Consider the following 17,845-nt stretch of genomic DNA (forward strand, 5'->3'; position numbering starts at 1 on the left):
CTACTCCAACATGAATGAACCTCAAAAATATTTTGCAATTAATAAATAAAAGAAGCCAATCACAAAGATCCACATAATGCATGATTACATTTACGTGAAATGTCTGGAATATGCAACTCTATAAAGACAGAAAGTACATCAATAGTTGTCTCAGGCTACAGAGAATAAAGGATTGTGGAGTTATAGCTAAGGGATGAGGACTTTGTTTTGGTGTGGCAATGAAAATCTTCTAAAATTGATTATGGTAAAGATTCCACAAATCTGTTAATATACAAAAAAAACTGAATCACACTTTTTGTTTTTTGGTTTTTTTTTGAGACAGACAGTCTCGCTCTGTTGCCTAGGCTAGAGTGCAGTGGTGCAATCTCAGCTCACTGCAAACTCCACCTCCCAGGTTCACACCATTCTCCTGCCTCAGCCTCCCGAGTAGGTGGGACTACAGGCGCCTGCCACCACACGTGGCTAATTTTTTTGTATTTTTAGTAGAGATGGGGTTTCACCATGTTAGCCAGGATGGTCTGAATCTCCTGACCTCATGATCTGCCCACCTTGGGCTCCCAAAATGCTGGGATTACAGGCATTAGCCACCGCACCTGACCTGAATCACACATTTTAAATGGGTAAATGTTATGATACGTTAATTTAGTCTGACTAGAGTTGTTAATAAAAGAAATTAAACCTGTATCAAAACTTTATATAAACAGAATTCTCAATATTTATTTAAGTCTTAATATTTTCTATAGAATAGTAACCTATAAAATTCCAAACTTTTAACCGATAGTTCTCTTTCTAGATATTTACTAGCTAAACATAAATTTATCATGACTATAGAAATGTTATTTTTCCACAGAAGAGCACCTTCAATACAATTAGAACAACTACCCATAAAAGAAATTACTTAATTTACTCCCTAAATTTTTTTAAATCAACATGGTTTGCCTTCAAGTTCATACTCATCAATTTAATTTGTAGTTAATTAAAATAAAGGTCAGACAGATTTACCTTTATGTCTGACAGCCAAAACAAATATTCCAAATAACCAAGAATTAGACTGAAATAGTCAAAACTTTCCAATAAATGAGGAGATCATGTCATTTACCAGGACAATAATGGCTCCATTATTCCCTCACAGTTTAAAACCTCATGTAATGTAATACTGTTGTAAACAAAAGGATGGGACCCCAGTTTTACCAACATTTTTATAAACCTTTTATTCTCAAATAATTATAGACCCATAGATAGTTGCAAAAAAATCAGATAAAGTAATTGTTCAACTTTCCTCTACAAACTTTTCTTTAGGGTTACTCTTCATTAATCTTCAGATGAATAAAAAGCCTGGGATCAGATGACAGAGAAACTTGTTAAAAGCACCAGATTACAACAGACCAACCAGACAAGGAAAGACACAAAAATAGAAAGGAAAAAGAAAAGCAATAGGAAGGAAAAGGAGAGAAGGGAAGGGGGAGCTCAGAGACAAGATGGGAGAGAAGAGACGGAAGAAAGCAAAGAGAAAAGAGAGGAGGAGGAGAAGGGAAATGAGGCTAGTAGTAAATGAATTAAAAGACTCTAGTCCCTCCAGCAACTAAATGGGCAAGGTCTATGTCAGTGATGGGGAACACATCCCAGACCTCCACGCCAATGTCATCTAACAAGCCCAGAATGCATGAAAAGGGGTTCTCTTCCAAAGGTTCCTACTGGACCCATGCCATAGAGACCCTCTACTCAGGTCTTCAATTCTGCCTATTCCAAGAGAAACAAATCACAACATAGGTTTCCTCACTAGCTATTCGCTAACACTGTCATCTGAAATGTCCATACTAAATTATTAGTTTCACAGCTCCTATCATATTCTCATTTTGTTTTTTCTTGAGTCGGAGTCTCGCTCAGCCACCCAGGCTGGAATGCAGTGGCATGATCTTGGCTCACTGCAACCACTGTCTTCGGGGTTCAAGCAATTTTCCCGTCTCAGCCTCCTGAGTAGCTGGGACAGGTACCCGCCATCATGCCCGGCTAATTTTTTGTATTTTAGTAGGCTGGTCTTGAATTCCTGACCTCAGGTGATCCGCCTGCCTCAGCCTCCCAAAGTGCTAGGATTACAGGCATGAGCCACCGCACCCAGCCTATTATTTTTCAAACACCATTTGTTTACTTTTAATTTTTAACTTTATTTTTTTTTTATTTCAGATTTCGCTTTTCTATTCCTATCATATCAAGAAAATATAAAATGGCCAAACTGCCCAGAACCTTAAAAAAAAAATGCATAATTTTTACTTTTATTAAGTGTGAAACAGATTTACTTCGTATCTATTAACACACTGGCTTCGAAACTTTGCTGCACATTAGGATCATCTGAGGATCATTTTAAATTTCCCAATGTCCAGGTCACACCATGCCAATTAAGTTTTAAAAGTATGGAGGTGAGAATCAGGTATTAATATTTTTTAAGACAATCACTCTTGAACAATTATACCAATAAAAGCCTCTTTTCCTTTTTTAAGAAAAGAAAGAGAAATTAAATGAAATATTAGTTATTCAGCTTGAATATTAAAATGTTTAAGTCTAAATGTGTCTTTTTAGCAGTATTTTTGGAAACATCTATAACCTTGGGTTTCCTTATTATTCATGTAAGCTCAACTTTTCAGTTATTAACATTAAAACAATGAAAAGACCTAATTTACCTAATTGGCAAAACATCTCAAAAGTTAAAGTAATTTATGAGACTAACATAGAATAAACAGTTCATATGATTATATCTTATACAAGGTAATCTAGTAATTCTACTACAGGAAAAGCAACCTAGGAAATGGTTACATTGTTGTGTGCCAAGATGTATCTGTAAGATAAATTAAGACATAGTACAAATAGGAATTCTATGTGTTAAAAATAATGCTAGGCCAGATGCAGTGGCTCATGCCTGTAATCTCAGCACTTTGGGAGGCCGAGGTGGGCAGATCATGAGGTCAGGGGAGATTGAGACCATCTTGGCTAATACAGTGAAACCCCGTCTCTACTAAAAATGCAAAAAAATTAGGCGGGCATGGTGGCGGGCGCCTGTAGTCCCAGCTACTTGGGAGGCTGAGGCAGGAGAATGGTATGAACCTGGGAGGCAGAGCTTGCAGTGAGCTGAGAACGCGCCACCACTCCAGCCTGGGAGACAATGCAAGACTCCGCCTCAAAATAAATAAATAAATAATGCTATAAAAGAATATTAAAAGGCATGCAGAGCTTCATATCAACGTTTTCATATAAACCAATCACAAAACAATTAAAAGAAATATATGTCATTTAAAAATAGATTTTATATATACACAAAACTTACTTGCAGTTGAACTGAATTGTGCCGGAGGCCTTCCACAATACAAAAAAATCTGTCAATTTTTTTTTCTTCACCAGCTGAAGTTAAAGCTTCTAAAACTTCTTCAAGGCTATTAGAAAATTTGAGTCAATTAAATTGCAAGTAGCAAACACAAATGCCATAATACAATTGCTTTATCCTACTAAAGTCAATATCCTAAGCAGCCAATATATTTTACAAGCAGTTTACCGAGTACATACCATGTATCAAGCACAGTTCTAAGCATATTACATTTTAATCAGTTATCCCTGACAATAACCCTGTGAAGATGTTTATCAAGCATTTATATAATGCTTACTAACATCAGGCACCATTTAAACCACTTTACAAATATCAACTCATTTTAAAGTATATAACAACTGTTTGGGGTGGGTACTATAATTAACCCATATTATAGGTTAGGAGACTAAGCCAGAAAAAGGTTAAGCATTCTGTCCAAGGTTTCACATCTGTGAAATGGTGGAGCAAGAATCTGAAATCAGACAGTTAATGTGGTGGGCACCATATAAATGCTCTCAACCACTGCACCCTTATGCCTCAAAAGTTTAAGTAAACGAAGTTGTATGATAGTCAAAAATATATAATAGTATGGTATTATAAATATTCAATATAAAATATAATAATTATGCAAAAACTATACTTCCTCTTCTTTTAAATAGTTAACAGCATCCAGCACACTGGAGAAGCTCACAGTTCATGGACATGGGCATGCAGTCGTAAATGTTATTTACAGGATATTGACACCCATTCTGAAACAAGGAAAGGGAAGGATAACAGAATAGGGAAGGAAAAAAAAAGCAAGGAAGAGTCCAAGAGGAAAGAGGAGGAAGAAAAGGGAAAAAGAGGAGGTTAAGAGAGAATTAAAAAATGATGGGGGAAAGGGGAAAGGAAGAAAGTGGGAAGGGAAGCTCAGAAAGTATATGTCCACATAAAGTCACTCTTAGATTTGTACACCAACATTTATACAGTCTTAAGTACTGAAGTTGTAAGCCTGGCTTTGCAAGCTTGGGACTGCTGCTAGGTGTGGCTACACCTCTTCTATAGATAAACACTGTAGGCACCCTTTGCAGGCAGACTGCCAGGCCAAGGCCGAGTGGTGTCTTTGACTATCCAACCATCAAGCTGAACCTGCTCAATCCCTCCAACTCCAGCAGGACCTCCACAAGGCTGACTTTCAAATGAACACAGGAGGCTGCCCTTACAGGGCTCTGCCAACCCCTACATGGGTGGGATATTTCTGTTAGTTCTTTTGGCTGTTTAGTTTTTATATATTTATCTTTTTTAAAAGGCATTTTAAATAATTTTTAAATGCTTCCTTATAATTAGAACCCTAATTTTTAAAAATCTTTATCTTTATAATTATCTTTAATATGTATGTAACAGTATTTAATTACACTTCTAACAAATGTGGTTAAGTTCTTTACAGCACTAGTATGTGCTTTATGCTCAAGGACTTTGTACCCTCAACCAGTAAACTACAATTACATAAATCATTTTCTAGTCTGCCTTACATATAGATTTCCAAATCATAATATGTTTGCTTTTACAAGGGGATAGAGAAGACCTACAGTTTGAAATAATTCTATCTGGGGAAAAAAAAAATCACATAAGAAACAGAACCGTTTGTATATTTTCAAAGCCTTCATTTAGAATGTTTTTAAATTTAGGGTTTCGGTTAAAAAAAAAGTTTAAATATGATAAAGAAATCAGTTTTTCATAGAAGTATTTTAGTCCATAACTAACAAATCAATTAAGATAAATAATTATTACTCAAAAATTTCCGGCCAATAAGAATCTAACTTAGCTGCTTAAATATTTAAACATTTATTTAAATTCTAGTAAATTCTAGCCTAGAGTAGATAATGAAACATTAAATGAATCAATCTGTATTAAATTATTATACGATTAGAGAAAAAGGTTGATAACACTTACATGCTTTCCTCCCCTACAATGCATACCGCAGAGAGAAGTTTAACCACATCCGTCATCATATTGGGGTGTCTGGGATCCATGGCTTTGGCCAATAAGGAAAGACTCCTCTCCTCACTCATAATTCTTTCCAAGCCATACTGCAATATTTTGAAAATAAGATGTCAAATGTTAGAAATTAATTAGAAAAATAATGCCCTGAAGGAAATGTAATTACTAAAAAATTATTATAGGATAATATATTTTTACACTTACCAAAGCCAAAAAATATAGACTGTGTAACACTCTAAAAAGTTCATGGCCAGGCACCATGGTTCACACCTATAATCCCAGCACTTTGGGAGGCAAAGGTGGGAGGATCACCTGAGGTCAGGAGTTCGACACTAGCCTGAGCAACATGGAGAAACCCTGTCTCTACTAAAAATACAAAATTAGCCGGGCATGGTGGCGCATGCCTGTAATCCCAGCTACTTGGGAGGAGGCTGAGGCAGGAGAATTGCTTAGACCTGGGAGGCGGAGATTGCAGTGAGCCAAGATCGTGCCATTGCACTCCAGCCTGGGCAACAAGAGCAAAACTCCGTCTCAAAAAAAAAAAACAAAAGTTCATAAGGGTATTCACTTTATGTCAAGAACCACAAAACTAAACCAAATAAAGATAACTCAAGGTGATTTTACAACAATACAGCTGATAATTATTAAGACAGGTTAATTAGCCAAATGGAGAAAGAGGGAAACAGTAAGAAATATGGGATTAGCCAACAGAAACATATGAAACAAACAGCCAGATACGGAACCAGACACTGAGGTCATGAAAATCTTTTTTCCTGGGAAGGAAGGTTGGTAAGAGATATATTACCATAAGCAAACACACAGATCAGCACTGTCCAAGAGAAATGTAAAGTAAATCACACGAGTAATTTAGAAATTTCAAGCAAGCAAAACTATTTTCAATAAAATTAATCCAATATATCCCAAATATTATCATTTCAACATATAACCAATATAAAACATTTATTGATGACATTTCACTTCTTTTTCTTCCTAAACAGTTGAAATCCAGTGTGTATTTTACACTGTAGCACATCTCAATTCAGACTAGCCACATTTCAAATGCTCAGAAGCCACATGTAGCTACCATATTACAAAATATAGGCCTAGATATTAGCATTTAGTTCATGAATAAGCAAAAACTGAAGTATGATTTGGGCAATTACCATGTAGAAACTGCCATAATGGGCACAGGTATTCTAATCACAAAGGTATTTATTATAAGGAAAACAATGCGGTTGTAAACTCATTCTATAAATGGGACGATTGGGATTAAGATAAAGTTTATTTACTACTGCCAGGAAGTCAAATCTAATTAGAAGATAAGAAATTATGTTAATGACATATCTATGAAAGATAACTGTCAAAATACAGAGGATGAATAGAAACAATAAAACAGTACTATTTACCTAGCATGCATCTCAGAGGATCCTACTAAAGCATGAGAAATTGACTAATCAGAGTTGCTACCAAACACTAAAAAAGGACCTTATTCTCAATTACAGGCCTATGAACTAAACTCAAGATCAGCACTACATGTAAGCATCAAAGTTGAATCTATAACCAGCTTAGACCCAAGTACTTTGATTGTTATAAAATCCTATTTATAACTTTCCTATCTTGTATATGGCCATTTGTATTGGACTGAAATATTGCATTTACTTTAAACCACTATCTAAGAAACACAGGAACAATGGGGAAAGTGCAAGGAAAGGCCAAGGGCCCCAGAATATGAATTTTGGAGAGATTACTCTGTCTTGTTAGTAATAGGGAAAAGTTTACAACAAGACAGCTAAACAGTCAGGAAATACTTACTTTTATGATAGCCTGGGCTATTACCTATCTGGAAAAAGAATGAAAAGGCAGGCATAGGACCAGAAACTACAATATGCCTTGATAATCATTCCAGGGAATTGTCAGGTTTATAAAGTACCACTTAGATTCAATTCAGAAAGTCAGTCAATGATTACCAAGTACAGAAGAGCTGGCTCTGTCCTAATAAACCTGGGAATTGAGTAAAGCTTGCCTCTAGTATTCCCTTTTCCTTTCCCATCTACCTGGCTAACACCTGCCCTTCTAGAATCAGAATCCTGTGACTCCTCCAGCCACCCAAGGTGACTCATGCTGACTTCCTCCAAGTGATACTACCTACCTTCCCTGTCAAGCCCTCTGTCCCTAAACCATCATGTATGAAAGATGAAATAGGAGCATACTCTGATTTCACAGTTTTAACCATCATCCTGTGACCCCAAAAGTCCACACCAGGTAACATTCTCTGATTTGGGTAATGCAAAAATGTGTCACACTCATTTTAAGACTGGAATGAGGCCAATTACTACTACTCAGTATACCTAAATACAGAATTGCTACTTGTATAAAATTACTCTCAATTATTTAAAAAACACAGTAAAACAAAACAAAAACTGTTGACTCTGTGTGAGAAGTTGTCAACTTACCATTGCTAGGATTAAAGTATATTTAATGAGGCCCGTTTTAGGTTAGAGAGGCATGACAAATTTTGAAAGGTCTAAGGATGTATCTTTCCTGAATGTCAAGGACACACTCCGGACAATATGATAACTGGCCTGTTCTAAACTGAGGATCAATGCCAGGTTCCACTTGCATTCCACATGAGGCCTATTATTAGCTAACAGATGGAATTTCAGGCACTGAAGATGATGTTTTAGGTAGAAGAATGTTAATGCCCTAAATCCTCATGTAGGATGCCCAACATCTGGACCCACACAGCATGACTACTGGTGCTGAGCAGCCACCCACAGTGAGCTGATCCCAGTAGCAGAAATAATGTGGGTAAAGTTGCTGGCTTCATGAGCAAAGCACCCTCACTTTGGGTGCACTCTTCAAAGCAACACACACAAAGTTAACTGACCAAACTGAAGCCTCTGTTCTAATCACCTTTCAATTTGAATATACTAACTTTTCATCCGTATTATATTTTATTTTCTTTCCCCTAGGCAATTAAAATTCTCTTCTATTTAAAAAATACTCTTAGTCCAATTTGATGTTATAAGAAATTCACTTTCATGTAATGTTATCAAATTTGCTCATTAATTGTATAATTAATTACTAGTACCAAATAAGGCACATTTTTTTCCTCTTAAAACTTAAATTTTCATCATTCAATGAATGCTAACAAATACTGTATAAGTGAGGTTTAACAAATTTTGTACTTACAGATGTGATCAAATAAAGATTAAGAAAACCATTAACCAATCTTGAAGGGAAAAAAAACTTTACCAAAAATTTCACATATTGCTAGGTTTAGAGTTCAGACACTATAATACTAAGTACCAATAACTTAACTTTTTATTCTTAATAACACAGATAAAAGCACCAAATAAAATGGCAATATTTTATAGGTCCACGTATACAAACTACAAGCAACAAAAATCTCTTAAGAGGATAATAGTATATTAATTAGAAAATAAAGTTCAATCTTCCTCAGATTCATTCTGAAACAAAGAAAGAATATTATCTTCTATCTACCACCTTACTTTAACCATGATTTTCTTCTAAATTCAAATTATGATCCAAATGCCCCTTTGGTTTAAAAAAAGTTCCTAGATTTTTTCTACTTTCGGCCTTTCCATCACTAACAAAATTTCCAATTGCTATATTCTCACTCTAGAAAGGGCTTCCTAAACCAGTTCTATGTACTTAGTGGGAAAAGACTTTTCCCTATCAGCAATTTGATTATTTCATTCATTTACTCTTAAAACAGATACGTAAAAAGCTATCTTATATATCTAATATCTGATTTTCAAAGAACCATGAATTCAGCATAAAAGGAGTTGTGATTCCTCCATCATATATTTTCTTTGAAAATAATATCTGATTAGAGTAGGAAAGGAAGAAAAAACATTTCATTAATTAAAAATAGAAAGCTTACCTCCAGAAAATGCTTAAAAATACATTGTTTAATAAGACAAAAATAATTAGAAAATAAATATTTGCTAATACATTTAGTAAAAGAAATACAAAATAAATCTTAATAATTTGTGTACTAGTACTTAAGTGTGTAGCCCTATAAAAGTTTATTTTTAAATGAGAATAAGGTAAAATATTATAAATTAAAAGTAATCAGAAATATACAGATGGTTTTGATATAAAACAAAAATAATCATACCACCACAGGTAAAATTTCCTCCCATGCTGTCTAACAGCAACTTAAACACCTATCATTACTTCACACATCATGAGGTAGATGTGTTTAGATGCTGGAGCTTAAAGAAACGGCATAAGATAATGCTAATTTCTGCAGTTAACAGTATAAAAGCAAAAAAGAAACATTGCTAGATAAATCTAAAATCTAACTTCAGTAAAGAGCTTAAGAATTCCTCTTTTCTTCAGTTTTTTTGTTTTGTTTTGTTTTGCTTTGTTTTGTTTTGTTTTAGAGACAGGGATTTACTCTGTCTCCCAGGCTGGAGTGCAGGGATTCAATCACAGTTCACTATAACCTCAAACTCCTGGGCTCAAGCCACCCTTTCACCTCAGCCTCCTGAGTAGCTGGGACTACAGGCACATGCCACCATGCCCAGCTATTTGTTTTATTTTTTGTAGAGACGGCGTCTCACTATGTTGCCCAGGCTGGTCTCAAACTCCTAGCCTCAAGCAATCCCTCCTGCCTCGATATCCCAAAGTGGTAAGATTATAGGTGAGAGCCACAAGCAGGTTTCTCCCTTCTAATGTAAATTCTTTATGCAAATTCCTCCATATTACATTTGTTCTCAATATTACATCATTGCTCCATTTCTGAGACCTGCTTGTATCTGTTTACATTAATTTCATTGTAGATTTTAAATTCCTAGAATATAAGAAATCTTCCCAACTTGAACCTTTGGTAATAAGTATTATTGCAGCTCACATTTAATAATCATGATCTTAAAGCTGACTCATGCCATACTTTTGAGAGTTAAGAGACAGAGGAAATTAAGGAAGGAAGAAAAGAGGAAGAGGAGGCCAAAAAAGTGGAGAAAAGGTGGTGGAGGGAGAGAAAAAAAGAAAGAAGATGGGATTGGGGTGGGCAGGGTTGAGGGGGAGGAAAGGGTGGGGAGAGAGAATTAACCTACACATGAGGAGTTCAGCATCAGAAGAAACTTCATTATCAAGTTTCTCCTATTGCAAGACAGTTGAAACTAGAATTCAAGAAAATTCAATATTTTTCCATCATGACTGAAAAACACATCAGAAGGATATATCATCACTTTACTGCAACTGAAAATCATATATTACAAAACTGGTCATGGACAAATACTAATTACCTATGTACATACCTGCGTATTCATCAGGGCTTTTAGACACTGTATGACTTTATGTTGATTTTTCTTTACAACTTTTTCTTGGCTGTATTGACATAAAAATAGCAGTGTTGGAATTATAATTGGACACATGAATGATGCTTACTTGAAAATAATTATTAGCAATACTTACATTTTTCCACTAATCAATTTTTCCAAAATGTCTAGTAATAATCCAAGCCCCTCATGTCCAAAGTTTTCCACCCAACTGAAAAACAGAAAAAAGATAGTCACACATTGTCAGTAATGCAGCTTGTGTTATCATAATGTTATATACCTACAAGTATTTTATATTTGCTATATTCCTAATTGTAACTAAAACATAAGAATAACACCACACATAAAAATTATTCATGACTCATAATCTTGGTTGCGAAAGAAGCAAAGATGGGATATGCCAATAGTGTGCTAAACTCTGCTTACACAAGTCTGTAAGAGCAGACTGTGCACATCTTTTACATGCTTCATGTTTAGGGACATCACATGGGTAGCTTGAAATCAGCCACAGTGAAAGTATTCATACCAAAGAAACTGGCAAACCAATCAGAGCCATCCCTGCCCATGCACCCAGAGCTGGCTCTAAATATTTACCAGCACACCACTAATTACTGCCTATTTGGGGCTATGCCAAAGAAGACAAATTGTACAAGTGAGTAAAGATCTATGGAGGAAAGATGTAGATCAACATAAAGAAAAAGATTACTGGCAAAAATTAATCAAAAAAAGCAGATGCTTTAGCAGAATTTCCCAAACCACTGAACTACATTCCTATAAATGTTAAGAATTTCCTAAGTTTCAAAGTTCAGTCGATTAAAAAAAAAATGCATTGCTGGTTTTTAAATGAGTATCTCCATCTTCAGCAAACGAAATCTGTCCCATAAACCCACTAACCCAATCACAAGACTTTACATAACTAGAACATTACTGTCACTAAACAACAGCTTGCCTGGATTACAGGAAAACTACCTTAGTAGAGATGAATACCTTTTTTCAGTGGAGATTAGTAAACCTAGGCCAATAAATAATACAATGATAATAATCTGTTGCCAAAAGAATGAAGGAAAGAAAAGATACACGTGTGTATATTTATTTGGATGCATGTGCTTATACATGTGATTTTATGTATGAATATATGTAGTGTTTGAACAATAAGACGTTAAAAACAAAATTTCAGCCAGGCACAGTGGCTCCTGCCTGTAATCCCAGCACTTTGGGAGGCAGAGGTAGGTAGATCACCTGAGATCAGGAGTTCAAGACCAGCCTGACCAACATGGTGAAACCCTATCTCTACTAAAAATACGAAATTAGCCAGGCGTGGTGGTGCATGCCTATAATCCCAGCTACTTGGAGAGGCTAAGGCAGGAAAATCGCTTGAACCCAGGAGGCAGAGGTTGCAGTGAGCCAAGATCACGCCATTGTACTCCAGCCTGGGCAACAAGAGCAAAACTCCATCTCAAAAAAAATTTCAAGGAATGAAAAACAGAACATTATAAAGAATAAAAACAAGCTTAAGTCATACATCAAAAAATACCAAAATATCATATTTTCCTTAAGATACAATATAACATTTCTAGTGAAAACAAGAGAATAAAAACCAAATGCAATATATTTATATAAAAAATACAAATATTATTTAAAATCCAGCTTCTTCATTTGCACATTTCTGTAAACACAACTTGACACCTATCAATGTTGAGGATTTCTGATTTTACAAAAAAGAAAAAGAAATTTGCCATATAGATTGGCAATCTCTTGTCAGACAATATTTTACTCATATCTTGCCAGTGAAAGCCATGATATAACTAATTTTTAAAATGCACTTAAACAGGAAAGATACTCTCTTGTGAAAGACTGAAGATTGCTATTATAGTTAACGTAAGGAAAAATGTTAAACAGAGGTTGCTGTTTTCAAACCAGGATGCTACTTCAAAAGTGAAGGGTTTACTCTTTACTATTAGCGACAGACAGATTACCTACAGGCATTTTGAATCTTGTTTTCATGATTCATGAAAACAACACAGCATCTCACTTAACTGTTTGCCTTGTTGACATCCTATTCTGAATTTATTCCTATTTCACATGCAGCAGGGAAGTGAGAAGTAATCTGAGAGTTTTACTTGGGCTGACATTGAGATGCATGGAGAGAGACTGTTCATAAGGCACTCCTCTTTAATACTTCACAGAGGGCCTTCAGTATTTTGTTTGAAGTAAATTTTCAACAATCTCCATATTGAAAAGTACAGCCACAAAGATATTCTAAAGCCAATATAAATGGTTTCAGATTATTCATACTGCTATCACCTTTAATCATTGTGAAGAATAAAATCACTGTTCATCAAACTGCCTCACACCAAAACAGGCAAAGTAATTTTAAATTATGCGAATATAACGAAAAGACTTAGTTACACTTAATATGCTTATATTATGACCCATTATAAAATTTAAGAAGCACAAATCCATGTAAATCAGTAAGTTCTCTGATCTACATAATTAATAATAAAAATAGCTATTTAAAATTTATTACCCTTAACATAATTATAACTAGAATAGTGGGACTCATAGATGGTCTAAAGTCAACTATTTCTAGACCCACTATATAACTCTCTCCTAAACTACAGAATATGAACTATTCAAATACAATTTATGCCTACTCACTCATTTTATATATAAACAAATTCTCTATAAAACAAAACTTATTAAAGTTCCATGCTCAACAATAAAATGAGAGTTGGGCAATGGCCTTCTGAAAACCAGATTACACATTATATTTCATAAAACATGTCAAAAACAAGAAAAGTGGGACAGGGTACAGGGAAAGAAAACTGAGACACTTGACAACCAAAGAAACAATATAAGAATTAAAAGAAAGCTAACAAAAGTACTTATTAAAAAGATTAAAAATTAAATATGCATAAAATGTCTCCCTGTTTTCTTAAAAATTTGCAAACTCAACATACTGTTGTATTAACAAGTATCACTCATAAAGCAATAATCTCAAGTGTTTCACTCTCACCCCTACTATTTTCAGCAATATTATTTTTAAGGACGGGGTACGAAATCACTTCCTATTTCCACCGGAAAAGATGTTCAAGATAAAAAGTGATATTGAGTAGGTAGGTCTGCTGTCTTGACAGAGGTTTATTGAGATCCATAGCTTTCTACAAAAATGAAAAATTTCTCATCATCAGTGTAAGAAGCAACCTAGAAAAAAATTATCAACTGATCTATAAATGATCAATCTCCAGGAACTAAAATCTGCACTATTTCTTCTGTGCCTATCAGCACAGTACCCTCAGGCATTATGTGGTTTAACTATAAACTGCATTCATGGATAAATATGCACATGTTTCTTTTTCATGAATAGAAATGACATAGAGATCAGTATGACATTTGTATCAGAAAAAACTGCTTTAAAAGAGCAACCGTAGTGTGCTAAATACTAATTTAACACAAAATCTACCTCTTAAAATTCTGTAACAGGAAATATCAAACTCCTCTAATTGCCTCAAGGAAAACTTCTAAGTATATTACCCTTTAGCACTCCTAGTAGGGGTCTCAATATAGGAGAAAAGAAGAGATGAATTTTAATAAAAATTAAAACAAACAAACAAACAAACAAAAATAGTAGGAGAGGGAGAACAAATCCCCAGAATTACAATGTTTAACCCGCCTTTAAATGGTCAAAAGCAGCTTAGGCTTTGAAATTCAGTTACTACTTCCAGAAACACAGGATGAAGAAAGTGTATAAAGTGGTTTCTGACACGTTGTTGGCTTTAGGAAGCAAATAAACGCAGTCACCTCATTGAGCAATACAGGCAACAATCAGGTCTCAGATTTATCTCCTGGCCAAAAGGAACAAAGCACTCTCAAGTATTTTTCCCCAAAGACTGACCCTCCTACCCTTCCTTTGTTTTGTTTAAAGTTACTACCTTTCTTCCCAGATGTGCTGTAGAAAGGGAAAGACAAATGCATCATGAATTATAATGGAATTAATCTTGGAATTATTACCCTTATGATCTGGAATAAACATACCAGATCATAAGAGCAATCTCAGATCATAAGAGTAATCTTACCTGATGCATACTCCTTGAGTATAGGGACCATTTCTTATATATCATATTTATTCAAGCATGGGATAGACTGAGCACTCAATAAATCTTTTTATAATGAAACTAAGTCTCTTCTATTGTTATATATAAGAGGTTACAGTAACTTAGAAATAACATCTAGGTCTGCTGATAACCAGGCTTGTGGCCTTTATGTATGCAGAAATAAACACAGAGATGACAGATCTCCACACCATGACTGAACCTGTCTCAACCTTCAAGCTAGAAATTTCAATTGCAATTTCAGAACTGTTATTTATTCATACTGAATCAAAGATGATAAAACCAAAGACAGGGTCTCAGTCTGTCACACAGGCTGGAGTACAGTGGCACAATCATGTCTCACTGCCCCCTCAACCTCTTGGGGTCAAGCGATCCTCCTGCCTCAGCCCTCCTAGTAACTGGGACTACAAGCATGTGTCACCACATTCATCTAATTTTAATTTTTGTAGAGATAAGGTCTCACTATGTTGCCCAGGCTAGTCCAAACTCCTGACCTCAAGTAAATCCTCTCACCTTAGCTTCCAAAAGTTCTGGGATTACAGGTGTAAGCCACTACACCTGGCCAAGTCAGCCTTTATTAAAGGGAACACTGTGTTCTTGATACTGCACTAAATACGAGAAATACAAAACTGAATAAAGTATGTTCTCTGCCCTTGAAAAGATCACAGACTAGTGGTTAAAACAAATATCGAACAAAATTATTTCCATAATGTAATAAATGCTATAGTCATGGCTCTCTGGGAACAGAACGTACAATATCTACCTCTCTTGGGAACTTCAAAGCATCTGCTGTCTGACCTGAGTCTTTCTAAGCAGGAGGGTATACACATGAAGACTTAAACATAAAAGAAATGGCCTGTGCTGAGCAACAGAGAAAGCTGTATCAGAGATAAAACCAAACAGGTAAGAAAGGACTTGATCTTGAAAAACCACATATATAATGCCATGGGCAATGGAAGGGCATAAAAGGACTAGGCATATGTAGTAAAGAAAGTAATTCTACCCTTGCCCAACAAAAGATCTGCACATCTTAAACTCAGAACCTATAAATATATTAGCTCATGTAGCAAAGGAGAAACTCAAGTTGCAGATGGAATTAAGGTTGCTAATTAGATGATTTTAAAATAGGAAAATTAACCTAGTTTATCCAGGTGGTTACAATCTAATCATATAATTCTTAATTTCCCAGCTTAGTTAGACAGATGAGATGAAAGAAAGCGAGTCAAAGCATAAAAAGGGATGGGCACCCTGGCTCACACCTGTAATCCCAGCACTTTGGGAGGCTGAGGTAGGTGGATCACTTGAGGCCAGGAGTTCGAGACCTGCCTGGGCAACATGGAAAAACCCCATCTCTACTAAAAAACAAAAATAGCCGGGTGTGGTGGTGAGTGCCTGTAATCCCAGCTACTTGGGAGGCAGAGGCAGGAGAATCCCTTGAACCCAGGAGGCGGAGGCTGCAGTGAGCCAAGATGGTGCTACTGCACTCCAGCCTGGGCAACAGAGCAAGGCTCTGTCTCAAAAAAAAAAAAAAAAAAACATAAAAGGGACTCAACTTACCTTTACTGGTTTTGAAAATGAAGGAGGCCAAACAAGAGCCAAAAAATGTAGGTAGACTGAAAAACCTGGGAATGGCCCTCAACTGACAGCTAGAAAAGAAATGAGTCTTAATCCCACAATCACAAGAAATTGGATTCTGCCAATAACCCAAATAGACAAACAAATTGAGTCTCTTATTCATAAACACTAGATGTCTCCATTTATTTGGATCTTCTTTAACTCCTTTCATCATTATTTTGTAGTTTTCAGCATAAAAGTCTATGGCTAATTCATTAAAATTACAATTATTTTTTGAGCAATTATGAATAGTATTGTGTTTTTAATTTCATTTTCCACAAGTTCATTGCTAGTACATAGAAATACAATTTTATATTTTTATCTTGAATCCTGCAACCTTGCTGAACTCAGTGATAAGTTCTAGCAGTTTTTGGTAGATTTCTTGAGATTCTCTATGTAAACAACCATGTCATTTGCAAATAGGGACAGTTTTATTTCTACCTTTCTGACCTGCATGCCTTTATTTCCTTTTCTTGCTTCAGTGTTCTACCTAGAACTTCCCCATGGTGTAAAATAAGCATCCTGAAAGCAGGCATCCTTGCCTTGTTCTCAATCTGTCTTAGAGGGAAAGCATTTAGTCTTTCATCACTAAATAGAATATTAACTACAGGATTTTTTTAGATCTCTTTACCAAGTTAAGAAATTTCCCCTCTGTATTAGTTTCCTGGGGCTGCAGCAACAAAGTACCACAAACTGAGGAGTTTAAAACAACAAATATATTCTCTTGTAGTTCTGGAAGCAAGGTGTTCAAAATCAAAGTGTCAGCAGGGCTGCTGCCTGGCACTCTGGGTAGAATCCTTCACTGCCTCTTCCTAGCTTCTGATGGAAGCTGCCAATCCTTCCAGTCATCACATGAGACTCTTTCTGTATCTCTGCTTTCTTTTTTTAAGGACACAAGTCATGTTGGATTAAGACTTCACCCTACTCCCTTATGACCTCATCTTAAGTAATTACACTGCAATGACTCTGTTTCCAAAAAGGGCCACATTCTGCAGAGAGAGGGTGTTAAGAATTTACATATATCTTTCTAGGTTTACAACTGAACTCACCCTCTATTCCTACTTTTCTCAGAGTTTTCATTATGCACAAGTGTTGAATTTTGTCAAATGCTATTTCTGTATCGATTCAAATGATCAAGTGACTTTTCCTCTTTTGCTTGTCAATACAATGCATTATATAAGGATTTTTGTAACTATATTCATGATGAACATGGGTTTGTAAGTTTGAGGGTTTTGGTTTTGTTTTGTTCTATCTTGGTACTGTATTGGTCTGGTTTTGCTATCAGGTAATTCAAGCCTCATTTAAAAGAAAATTAATTGTTCTCTGCTCTGTTATTTTCTGGAAGAGACTATGAAGAATTGGCATTAATTCTTCTTTAAGTTTGTGGTAAAATTCTCCAGTGAAATCACCTGCACCTGAAGATCTTTTGCTGGGGAGGAGGAACTTAATTCTCTTAATAGTCAGAGGGCCAT

General features: G+C 35.5%; 1 protein-coding gene and 1 long non-coding RNA gene across 2 annotated transcripts in view; one reads left to right on the forward strand and one right to left on the reverse strand.

Moving 5' to 3' along the window:
* The window catches only part of DIAPH3 (diaphanous related formin 3), a 491,959-nt gene that overhangs the window by 333,453 nt on the left and 140,661 nt on the right, over positions 1–17,845 (reverse strand). Inside the window, exons 6-9 of the mRNA XM_077973974.1 lie at positions 10,784–10,858; positions 10,627–10,696; positions 5,288–5,424; positions 3,320–3,425 (exon numbers count right to left, since the gene is read on the reverse strand). Of these exons, the coding sequence (XP_077830100.1) occupies positions 3,320–3,425; positions 5,288–5,424; positions 10,627–10,696; positions 10,784–10,858 (388 nt within the window). The remainder of the gene's footprint in view (positions 1–3,319; positions 3,426–5,287; positions 5,425–10,626; positions 10,697–10,783; positions 10,859–17,845) is intronic.
* LOC106994287 (uncharacterized) overlaps positions 7,457–17,845 on the forward strand; it is a 31,548-nt gene continuing 21,159 nt past the window's right edge. Inside the window, exons 1-2 of the long non-coding RNA XR_001440831.3 lie at positions 7,457–7,597; positions 15,576–15,662. This is a non-coding gene — a long non-coding RNA (uncharacterized LOC106994287). The remainder of the gene's footprint in view (positions 7,598–15,575; positions 15,663–17,845) is intronic.

This window comes from Macaca mulatta, chromosome 17, assembly GCF_049350105.2.
Source record: "Macaca mulatta isolate MMU2019108-1 chromosome 17, T2T-MMU8v2.0, whole genome shotgun sequence".
In the NCBI taxonomy this organism is placed as follows: Eukaryota; Metazoa; Chordata; class Mammalia; order Primates; family Cercopithecidae; genus Macaca; species Macaca mulatta.